This window comes from Ornithorhynchus anatinus, chromosome 13 (assembly GCF_004115215.2).
Source record: "Ornithorhynchus anatinus isolate Pmale09 chromosome 13, mOrnAna1.pri.v4, whole genome shotgun sequence".
NCBI classification, from domain to species: Eukaryota; Metazoa; Chordata; class Mammalia; order Monotremata; family Ornithorhynchidae; genus Ornithorhynchus; species Ornithorhynchus anatinus.
In genome coordinates, this window is record NC_041740.1 from 33748569 (window position 1) to 33761249 (window position 12681).

A 12681-nucleotide genomic window follows, 5' to 3' on the forward strand; every position below is an offset into this window, starting at 1 on the left:
CATATATTGATTCTGCGTTCTGTGATCAGGAAAATTAAAAGGCATAAAAGGAAGCACTTCTAAGAGAGCTTTCTTTTGGCCATCTACAGCACTGTTTATTTTGTTGTCCTTTCATCTAAGTGATGCGTGGATGTAGTCAAGGCAGTAATGATGGCTTCCTAAAATACTGCTGCATTATCAAAACCATTTTAATAGCTTATGTCATAACACTAATGAAGCTTTTTGAAGTGCTGTATTTTGTGTACTATACGATGGGCTGGAGTTGAAACCAGCAGCAGGATGAATGAGCATGTAAAAAAGTGACCAGTTTGTTATCCTTGACTCAATTTGGTTTTGAAGACTAGCTGCACCTTTGGACATGCTGCAACATCTAAAAATGATTGTACACTTAGTTATTTTTAAACAGGCAACAAACTTTTGACTACATGCTTATTTCCATTAACTGTCTCTTCCTGGAAACCTAAATCCTAAGGTGGACAAGCACCATCTAACTCACGCAGGCTTGCTTTAGAGTACCATCCAGCCTGCTTAGCTTTCATTCTCTGCTTACCCAATTGTAAACGCTTTTTGCTGTGGCTAGGCAAGTAAATAATTGATTAAACAACAGTTTAGCTCCCCTCCCCAACCCCAGAAATGCAGAAGATCCCAGCAGGCCCAGGAATCGATGGGGGGCTGGAGAGGGGTAGAGGGTAGGATAGTGGTGGTGCAGGCCAAAAATGTATCTCCTCTCTCGTAGATCTCTTTATAATAATAACAATAATTTTGGTATTTGTTAAGTACTTACTATGTGCCAAGCACTATTCTAAGCGCTGGGTAGATACAAGGTAAACAGGCTGACCCACATAGGGCTCACAGTTTTAATCCCCATTTTACAGATGAGGGAAATGAGGCACAGAGAAGTTAAGTGACTTACCCAAGGTCACACAGCTGACAAGTGGCGGATCTGGGATTAGAACCCATGACCTCTGACTCCCAAGCCCGTGCTCTTTCCACTAAGCCACATTGCTTCTCTAAGGGGATCTGGATGGCCACAGAAGCCTCAGCTGGCTTGAGGGTCTGTCCAAGCCATTAATGACAGACCATTCGACCCTACTTGGGGCTGGGGGCGGGAGGTGGCGTGGTACTGACATATCAGATCGTGAACTCCCAAAGTGAGCTGATTCCAGTATCAGATTCCAAACAATAACCTAGGCATTTGACCTTTATCTATTTCACTTCAATACACTCTTCTTCCCCCAAACCAACCTATCCAGTGCGTGACTTTTCCAAAATTCTTTGGATGGTATAGGTTATACCTTATATCTTACATCCTTTATACGTATACACCTTATAAATTATACCTCAGTCCTTCTGAAACTGAGTTTAGTATTTCCTGAGTCCAATGGGGAAACATTTTGAAGAAACCCACCTTCCCCTACATATAGAAGGTACAAGTATAAATTGTCTTTGGACAATCATATTTTCCCATTTCTTCCAGAGCTCCAAGAGCATCACATGGATTACCTATCAACTTCTTGCAAGTCCTTGAGAGGCAGAAGACAGATTATCATGATCATTAAATAGTATTTATTAGGCTTCCTTGACTATCACTATAAGGTAGACACTGAAAGAAAAAAAATAGGCTAATTACACATGGACCCTGCCCTTGAAGGAAATGGAGTCAGAGGACCTGGGTTCCAATTCTGGCTCCACCACTTGTCTGCTATGTGACCCTGGGCAAGCCACTTAATGTCTTTGTACTTCAGTTCCCTCATCCACCAAATGGGGATTCAATTCTTCTTCTCTCTCTTATTTTGACTGTGAACTCCATGCGGGCCCTGATTATCCTGTATCTGCCCCAGTAAGCCCTTAAATAAGAAATTATTATTATGATTATTATGATTATTGCTCCTTGTGACCCAATAAAAAGCACCATATCTCCTCCCTCCTCTTTTCTGAATAGGCAGCTAAGAACCACTTTTTTTCTTCCTACCTCGGAGAGGGGAAAGGGCTGTAGCCGATCCTGTGGCCATACAAGACAACAGCCTCTTCCAAAGAAAGCACCTTAGGGTCCAGGCTAAAGCTTAGACAGAGCCATTTACTTCATGCAGGTTAGCACTCTGGCCCCCGAAAGGTTATTCCCTCTACAGCTGCTCCTCATTGGCTTGGGATCACTGGTTTTTATCTCTCCAGTTCATGTACATCCCCTTGTTCATGTTATATTCATTGTTATAAAATACCTTTTGGCACTCCACCGCGAAAATAACATGCTCTAAATAAATGTTCACTTCAGGGCAATGACTTCTCAACATAAATTACATTCTAAAGAAGAAGGGGGATAAGAAGTGCTAAGAGACAGTGTCTAGAAGAAATATGCAATTAATATTTCACAAGACATTTAGATTCTTCAGTCTCTTCCGTGAGGTTCAATTTTAAGAGCTTTCTCAACACAGTATTTCTCTTTGTTATTGCACCCTTAATTAAATTAAATTCTTCCGTGAATGCTCTAATGATAGCACTAGAGCATTTCAATCAAAAGGTCTTAATGCTAAAGATGGTATGTTTTAGGACCTTGAAAAAAGACAAGCATGTAGAAAAATTCTGTTGGACAAAAGATCATTTTAATTTACCATCAAATTCTTGAACATCTCATTATTGAAAATATATGGGCAAGTTCTGAAGTGACAATTCATATTTTCTTATTTCTTTAAAACCGAATTCAGAAAGAAACAAAATTAATCACATGGATTGTCTTTGCAAGGTGCTTTCACCGGGAAAAAGAACTGCCCGTGGCAGCATTTTTATTCTTCAACTATTTTGCTTCTATGTATTCATGCTTACCACAAAGCAGCAGACTTTCCCTCCTGCTTCTGAAGCCAGTGTAATCTGCTGCATTGCAAATGGCAGTGGGAGATAGAACTCCAACTTGATATCAAACTGAGCCAGACAACAAGGCAACTTTGCACAAGGTTCAGATACGTCGTGAGCATTACTGGCTGGCTTTTCCTTGTGAATGTGGCATGGAAAAGGGACAGGGATGTTAGAAGGAATTGTGACTTGGAGGGGGCTGGATCCTAAGAGCAAACAGGCCAGAAAGCCTCCATTTGGGGGGCTTTTTAGCCTTGTTTGCCACCTCTCAAATCTCGTTCCAGGATGACCTGGCATGAGCAAGGCTGAGAGTCAGATCAAAAAGGGAGGGGGCACACACTTCTCCTCCACCATGGAGTTGGCACTTGGATGAGTGGACACAGACTGAACCGTCACTCGCTAGGGGTCTCAAAGAAATAATGCACTAAAACCGATACTCTAGTCTTGCTTAAGAAACTCTGAGACTATTTCACGAAGGCATGACTGCCGATGTGTGCCCTGATTCCCTTCCACATTTCCAAAGGGGAAAAGTTGGAATGTTTAGTGGGCTTGGTCCTTTTCCACTTGTAATATACAACCACGCCTAAAGATGCAACAAGAGAGTTGAATGCAGGTGTTAAATTATGCTTTCACACCTCTGGAAAACCCTTCCAACTCGAGACTCCGTACATTAACTCAGGTTCTGGAAACTGTTCTTCAAGAATTACTGAATGCAGATTACTGCACCCTCGAGGCCCACAACTGAGAAGACATGCCAATGATTGTACATCATAACACGGGAACTCTGGATGGAACATGTGAAGAGAATGAGAAACAGCAGAATACACAAGCAACTGCTGTGTGGAGACCTGAAACTGGGACACTGACAGCAAGAAGGGCAGGAGGGAGGAAATATTTTAAGAACACAGAAAGTCAGAGGTCAGATGATGCTGCAACCCAGCTGAAGATTGTCAATCGCAGAGGTTAGACCGATATGGCACACTACTATTCAAAAAGTGTCACTGAGCAAAAACTTTTGTAAGGAATGAGAGACTAGAAGGCAGGAGAGAAAACAGCACCAGATACTGCAAACATCAACACAAGGGGCAGCTTTTTTTGTGTACCCAATGTGGCTGGGGCTGTGGGTCTCACAATGCCCTTTTCAGACACATACATTCAGAAATGAATTTCACTGTCAGTGGTGTTTTCTCTGAATATGAAGGACAACTATATGCTGGAGAAACTGGGAAACACACAGGTCATAAAGAGTTCTCCATGGGAGCGAAAAATGAGTTAGGCTCTGTACCCAGAATGTCTTGATCATCTTAATTTGCAGTCCTTTGTGCTATGGGACTGGGAAAAGATAAAAACAAAAACAATAGCCATGTCCTCATAAACTGTTCTCTATGTCAAATACAGAAGACCCCTCCCTCGCTAATTCAGGTTTTTTCAAGGTTTATTTCAAGGACCAATGGAGGGTTTCAGATTGAGGGAAAGCCATAATGGTATTTATCGAGCATTTACTTTGTGCAGAGCTCTGTACCAAGTGCTGGAGAAAAAAAAACACAGTTGAAAAATTAGACATGGTCCATGGTTTTCAAAGGGCTCAGAGGAGAGATTTTGGGAAATGCACCTCTGCTGGTTTTGCAGAAGAGAAATCTGATATCAATATCAGCTTGGCTTTCCCCAGTACTTACTCAAAGAAAAAGATCTGTCCAAGAAAGAGAGTGGAATATCTTACTATAAAACTAATAACTGATGAGGTCATCAGCTCAAAAGATAACTTCATCAGCTTGGGTGCATTTTCACCAATCTAGTCCTTTGTTCCCTGAGAAAAGAAGTTGGCATATAAATGGGAGAGGAAATTCCTAAAAATTTATCAAGCTTAGTTACATGAAAAAAGTTGTCTGTGAGAAGAAACATCAACAGCAAAAGAAAATGAAATGCAAACCATGACCAGAATAAAAAGCTATTTGATCTTGCTTTAAATTGAAAGTTACTGACATTTTTTTTTTAAGAAGGAAAAGCAAAAAAGGCAAGTCCTTTGAAATGGGTTTTTATCCACAGGAAAATGATTGCAACCCCAAAAATCCAGTGTCAGCTGGTGATGTCTATTTTTTCTTCTTCTTTTCCCTTTAATTTTTGTTCAGAACAAAACTGGGGGTGGGATGGCAAAGTACATCATTAATTTCTTATCCACTTTATAATATAAAGGCAACCAGTTAAAATAGTAGCACTACAACTTTAAATTACCGAACTAGCTTGGTATTTAATGAGAGATTTAGCTCAGCGGGGTTTCTGTTAAATTAAGTTGTGCCTTCACATCACAGTGGGAAAACAGGTGTATATTGGTTTAGAATTATGGAAATGTTGACTAATTCCAAGGCTTGTAATCAAACAGCAAGGCACCCTGCAATATTTTCTTCGAAGAATCTGCATTAATCATTTATATCTGGTCCGATTTCTTCATGTCCACCAAAAGGTTGCAGCTCCAAGGAGTCTCTTTCATGCTGTTCATGAAGCGGTTAAGGGTGCTGTTTATCAGATAAAGCTATACATAAAAGCAGGAGGCAGAATGCTTCTGTATGCACCTGCCCAGTTTGAATCGGTAAATGTAGCACACTGTGTCTGAGCGTCAAAAGTCCTAAGACTAGAGAGCAGACACGGCTTTTTGGATATTTTACTTAACCTGCCTCTAGTAATTGGGCAGATGAAACTGAAGGGAAAATTGCAGAAGCCAGCTCTCAAATTCCAAGACCAGGCAGATTTACTTGAGTACAGAGGGTTTCTGAATATGGATCATACACACAAAAAATCTCTCTCTGCTACCTAACTAGGTTTAAGGATTCAGAGGCAAAAAGCAAGCATTTTTGCTAGACAAAGGATACGGGGAGATGTGGCAGAAGAGGATTAGTAGGGCATTCAAAATACACAGACAAACAGTTCAATTCAATGTACTGAATCATGCAGTTAGAATCAACCACCTTGACTGCTGGACACTGTTAAACGTTAAGTGAAAATATGCAACCCCAGATGACTATATTCTAAATTATGTTTGCACAGTATTGTACAGCCGTGAGAATTTCCCTCTTCAGAATAAGGGTGAAGTATGATTTCTCATTTGCACCAGATACCTGCTTAACAAGGACACCGAGATTTTCAGACAAGGGATACATTATCGAGTTCTCTTAGTTTCTACATCTGCTAAATGGGACTAACACCTGCTAAGGATGTTGAAAGGCCATCTGCCACATTCTTTAAAAAACACACTGCACTGTTGTTACTGTTTTTATGGCATCCTCAGTTAGAAGTTGCACCTTTATAGAAAACCCACGTGGGAAAAGCACTTAAACTTAACAGAAGCTGCCCTAGGAGACACCTACGATTTGAAGCCACGGAAGAGAAACAGTTGCATTGAATGGAAGCCACAATCCCTAAGTGAAGACATACCAATGGCATGTCACGACTAACCCCCACTTTTCCTTCCTTTACTTTCTTTGCATGATAGGGACAAGGCCACAGTTTCTGACGCAGTTGAGGGACGGATGAGCAGACTCCCTGCGCGCCATTTTGAAAAGCTTGTTTCCACCACACCCCTTCCTCACCCTCCATAAGCATCACAAAATTCCCAAACAAGCTAGAACACAGTTTAATGGGCCCGGATTCTCATTTATCTGGCCTTCCTAAGACTGACTGATGTGGGTCTGAGACAAGGGGCATTTTTAAGTAACGTTGTTATTTTTTTAAAATCACGGGCTGTTTCATTTTAAAAAAAAAAGACTCCTCTTGGCTACACAAGATATTAAATGGACTCAAGACGGCTTTCCAAGTAAAGGCATGCAAACGATGTCCTGAATTTGGATATTAATCTGATCTGGCACGATTCTCCGAGTGCTAACAACCAATAACGACAAAAGAAGGCTTTTGAAAAATCATGGATTCCGTGGAGGAGCCAATTACACCATCAGGGCCTTTTCTCACGAAAGGTTCTTATAGTCAAATATCGACGGGAAGAAAATGGACAAATAGTGTAGGCTTTCTACGTTCAGGTCTATATCGACATGTAGCCCCCAAATGGCTATTAAAACATTGACTTTGTTAACCGCGGTCGATTGTTTAGACATCATTGCGAGGCTTAATAATATGGCCACACAGGGACCACTTTGCCCTTTCACCCCCACACAAAAAATTCAGAGTCTAAATTTTCCAAAGGGCTCCTGGTGAGTAAAAGCTTTTCTTTTCCATTTGCCTCTCTGGTGTGGCTTTTTCGTTTTTAAATCGTCACCTACCTGTTACTTCTTGGCAGCTGCTGCTACCCAGTGGGGTCACTATGATTTTTCTAACTAGGGAACATGCTATTTGAGAGCTCTTTCCTTCAAAGTTAATGCCAGTGCTGCTTTATGGACTGGTCAGCTGGTCCAGCTGCTGTTCACGAACAGAAGGGTCAGCACCCACTCCTGAAAAGACCAAAGTCATTTCTGGCACTAAGAGCTTATAACTAGCATCTTCAGCTGAAAGGAACTATTTCCAAGCAATAAAGTGATTTGGTACAAAAGTAAATGGACTCACCCCAGGTAAAGTTTTAATATTGTGCAGTGCATTCTGTGCCTCAAGTGCAGCTTTTCTTGTATAAAATGTTACGAAACAACAACCTGCAGGGAGAAATAAAAAGATTTTTTAGAAATTACTGTGAGCGGTTTGCTTAGAAATAATGGAGACCGCGACGGACACACCGCAGACTTGAAAGGTTGCAAAGAATTTAACAATAATAAAGAGAATGAGAATGATAACAACATAGTGAGCATTTTTAGAGTTAATGCCTTTTTTATTAAATCATTTTGGAAAACGTACTCAAATTGGGGATAAATGTTTCCGCCACTGACTAAAACGCAGCTCCTCTGGAGAAGAGCTTTAGGTGGTTATTGAACCGAAGATAATAATAGCACACAATTAGAAGAACCATTCTCTATATGAGGCATTGCCAGTGAGAAAGTGTCCAGGCTGATCTCGGTGGGGTTCTGGGGAAGGGGGTGGGTATGTGCTGGGTTCCCAATCAATCAACCAATCATATTTGTTAAGTGCTTACTGTGTGTTGAGCACTGTACTAAGCGCTGTGGAGAGCACCATGTAACAGAGTTGGTAGACATGTTCACTGCCCCTAATGAGCTTACAGTCTAAAGAAACACCCTGTTCCTGTCACAATGCAACCGTCACTTCCATGTCCAGGACAATGGCATAGGGCAGACATGGCATGGTGCCCCGATATCCAAGCCCAAATAGGGAGAGGGTTACTAAGAACAACAATAATTGTTGTATTTGTTAAGCGCTTTGTGCCGAGCATTGTGCTATGCGCTGGGGTAAAGGAGATAGGACACAGTCCCTGTCCCCAAGGGGGTAACAATCTAAGGGGGAGAACAATTATTTAACCCCCATTTTACAGATGAGGAAACTAAGACCCAGAAAAATTGCTTGCTCAAGGTCACACCCAGCAGGCAAGTGGCAGAGCTGGGATCAGAAGTCAGGACTCCTGACTCCAAATTCTGTGACCTTGCCAGAAGGCCACTGTATTTCATCTTCAGTGGGCGGGGACTCTTGGTAATGGATAAATCACCAGAAGTGGTGGTAATATCTGCCTGAAGACACAGAAGTCGGGCAGCCCCTGACAAGGTCACCATTGTCTCAATTATGCCAAGGATCTACTTGTCAAACAGTTGACTTGCATTCCACTCTCTGGTATGAGTACTGGCATCACTGAAGCCTATTCTCTAATATCCCAGATTGACCTTCCTAAAGTGCCACTGATTGATTGTTTCAGGGGACCATGCTTGAAATTTTTATTTCCTGTATTTCTGTATTTTTAACTCCATTGCAGTTGCATTTTTACCAATTATCAATTCAATTTGAGATAGGTTTTGGAAGCTGCCAAAAATACAGATTAGCTACTTGGTAAATGATCCTGAACAGTTGATAATTTCAAAACAACAACAACAACAACAACAAACACCCCAAAACAGGAAAGAAGCCGAACTTTACTGAAAAAGAGATGCCCCAACTGACCTGAACTTTCCTTGGTTAATGGAAATGCAGCTGAGTTGAGAAAATGCATAAAACAAGAGCAAAGGCATAAATATTACATTGGAGAGTCAAAAGAGGATCCTAAGGCCCAATGGTTTATACGTGGACTCAGCGTTAAAATGTACCCACATGAACAATTAACCTAGAATGGGATCTGAGAGACAGGTCTGACTCTCAGGAATGAACAGCTATATTGTACTGTCCCAAGCACTTAATACAGTGCTTTGCACACAGTAAGTGCTCAATAAATATGATTGAATGAATGAATGACAGTGGTTTATTATCTTCCTTTAGCAGGCTGGGTTTGAAGCAAAGGCACTTTTAGATTCTTTCTTGGAAGGCAGCATGGTGCATTCGTTCTTAAGCCAAAAGAATCTCAGGATCGTAAGTGGCATTCTAACATTCATAACCAGACTTGGCCATTTGTAGGATGGGAATAGAAAGCTCGATATCAGTAACATCCTAAATACTTCTTAGATGCTTCAACCCACCCGCAAGACAAGTTTGGAATCTTCCAAATGTTCCGTTATAAAAGCTTCCACAAGTTTTAAGCATGGTCCCCTGAAACAATCAATCAATGACATTTATTGATTGAATGTGATAAGGCACAAGCTTTGCCTTTTGAACAAGCTGCAACAGCAGGATGGTGGAACTACTAGAGATTTCTCTCCAAAAAGTATCTGGAAAAGAAAGCCTCTAAGATACTGCCCAATTTAAGCTCTGACTAAATATGAGAGAGTCTGTCAGTTCACAGCAAGAGTATTATTCTTACCATGAATCATCGAGTGAATGGAGACTATGGCTGGGAATTGAGAGTCCAGAATTCTATTTTGGGTTTCATCACTGATTCATTATGTGCCTGGAATAGTAGCTTCATTTTCCATACATTAGTATTCTTCCCCGAAAAGCCCAGCAGGTCACATCCTTATACCAATAATTGGCAAGAGATAACCATATTGTTTCATGGAGTTTTAGAAAAATGCCCAGCTTGCATTCTAACTAAAACTAAACCTCAACCCCAATCAAAGATTTTCATCAGAACACAAAACTGAATGCTGCCTCCTTGGCAGTGTCTGACCCAGTGATGCAAGTGATGAGGTTGTTTGAAGGATGTGGTGTTATTTGAGATGTGATGCTGCTAAACTGCCTAGGCTCTGCTTCAAATTTCCGGAATTGTACAGTACTTTGTGTTTTCGGCAACTTTACTGTATTTAATAGAGGAAAACAGCAGTGAGTGGCAATATATGGCACACATATGGAATATGGCCATGAGACCCCACAATATAGGAATTTGCATAAAAAAGTCACTCATAGCAGTCCCTTTGTACCACCAATCATTTATATTTACTGAGTGCTTACAGTGTGCTGAGCACTGCCCTAAGCATTTGGGAGAGAATAATATAGTAGAGTTGGTAGACAAGTTTCCTGCCCACAAGAACTCAGCAATTCCCATTGAATCTATAATATGATAATAGTGATGGAAGTTAACAAATGCTTATTACCTTTGAAGCAATGTAACTAGAGGCTCTTTTTTGATTTTTTATGGTATTTGTTCAGTACTTACTATTTGCCAGGCACTATATTAAGGGCTGGGATAGATATAAGTTAATCAGATTGGACAAAGTCCATGGCCCATAGTCAGAGAATGTGGGTTCTAATCCCGGCTTCGCTTTTTGTCTGCTGTGTCACCTGGGGCAAGCTGCTTAACTTCTCTGTGCCTCAGGTACCTCATCTGTAAAATGGGGATTAAGACAGTCAGCCCCACGTCGGACAAGCTGATTACCTTGTATGTATCCCAGTGTTTAGAACAGTGGTTGGCACACAGTAAGAGCTTAATAAATACCATCATTATTATTTATCCTCATTTTAAAGATGAGGTAAACTGAGGCACAGAGAAGTTGAGTGACCTGCTCAAGATCACATACCAGACAAAACCAGAGCCATGATTAGAACCCAGGTCCTTCTGATTCTTGTAATCTACTTACTAGGCCATGTTATTTCTCTTCAAGAACACAACCCTCGGCATTTGTCATATTTAATCAATAGCATTTATTGAGCAATTACCATGTACAGAGCACTGTACTAAGCGCATGGGAGAGAATGTAACATTTGTTAGACATATTCCCTGCCACAACAAGCTCACAGTCTAGAGGGGCAGACAGATATTAATATATACATAATTTATGGCTATATACATAAGTGCTATGGGGCTGAGGTTAGTCAGCCTTTGTTATAGGAGAACTGAGTGTGTTAAGTGGATCTGGCAAAAAGTGAATTGTTGGCAGTAGATGCTTGGGTACTATATTTAAATCATGTTTTGAATCACTACGTTACAATGTGGTTTGATCAAGATGCCTAAATAATAATATTAATAATAATAATTATGGTATTTAAGTGCTTGCTATGTGCCAAGCACTGCTCCAAGCGCTGGGGTAGATACGAGGTAATCAGGTTGTCCCAAGTGAGGCTCAGTCTTACTCCCTATTTTACAGATGAGGTAACTGAGGCACAGAGGAGTTAAGTGGCTTGCCCAAGGTCACACAGCAGATAAATGGAGGAGCCAGAATTAGAACCCATGTCCTTTGACTCACAATCCCATGCTCTTTCCATTAAGTCACGCTGCTTCTCTAAATATGTTAGAATAAAAAAGCACATATTTACTAATCCAGATTTCTTTTTACCAGTAGATGGAAATTCTTCTGTTCCTTCAGTAAGTGTATTTAGGGGTGGGAGACCTATTTCTAAAGAATGACAAGAGCCTGTCAGACTGTCACCCATTCAGTGCTATTCGTTACAGGTTCAGATTTGTCATACTGAAAGAAGATTATTTTACTTGGGAAGGAAAAAGAAGTGTCCTGTTGGGTGTTAAGGTACCATTCTAAGAAACGGTAAACCCCTGAAGCCTCAACAGACATGGAATAGTCTTTCCTTTTTTCCACCACAGAATGTTACCTGAAGTAATCACTTGCCTAATGGAAGCGAGGTTTCCTGACTTGCACCTCAAATTTTCTAGTTTCCTATCTGGCTACCAAATGGTCCATATAGCCAACAGGACATTTTCCTGTACTGTAATGGTAGGAAAAAAATGAGCTGTTTGGGAACCTCAATCCAGAATCTCCCCTGAGTTCCTTATTTCAAATGACAGACACCCTGAAAATGGGAAAAGACCACAGCAGGTGCAGAAGCGTTTTTGATAGTCCCAACATGAATGAATGGATGTAGTTAACAGTCCATGCTCACCACTCTTCCACAGCCATTTTAAACAAAAGACTTGTGAGTGGGCGGGGGGGGGGGGGGGGGGGGGGTGTTGCAGAGGAGTCAGAGGAGTATGAGAGCTCTTGGCTATGGCCAAGGGGTAATCAACATGACAATCAAGGGTTAGAGGCTGGACACTTTTCTCTGCCAGGATCTCAATCAATCAATCCATCACTCAATCGTTTTTTTTCATGGTATTTGTTAAGTGCTTACTATGTACTGGAGTAGATACAAAGTAATCAGGTCAGACACAATTCATGTCCCGCATGGGGCTCACAGTCTTTCAGACACAATCCATGTCCCGCATGGGGCTCACAGTCTTAATCCCCATTAGAATAATGAGGTAACAGATAAAGAGAAGCAAAGTAACCTACTCAAGGTCACACAGCAGACCAGTGGCGGAGCCAAGATTACAACCCAAGTCTTTCTGACTCCCAGGCCGGTGCCCTAGCCACTATACTATGCTGCTTCGGGAGCGGGGGGGTGGGGGGGTGGGAGAAACACTTACCATGTGCAAAGCACTGC

The 12681-nt window shown here is 41.3% G+C and overlaps 1 protein-coding gene across 14 annotated transcripts in view; it reads right to left on the reverse strand.

The window, feature by feature from the left end:
- The window catches only part of CELF2 (CUGBP Elav-like family member 2), a 484640-nt gene that overhangs the window by 93978 nt on the left and 377981 nt on the right, over positions 1 to 12681 (reverse strand). For all 14 annotated transcript variants that reach the window (XM_029078013.2, XM_039913825.1, XM_039913823.1 and 11 more), the window contains one exon: positions 7396 to 7478. In XM_029078013.2, the coding sequence (XP_028933846.1) occupies positions 7396 to 7478 (83 nt within the window). The remainder of the gene's footprint in view (positions 1 to 7395; positions 7479 to 12681) is intronic.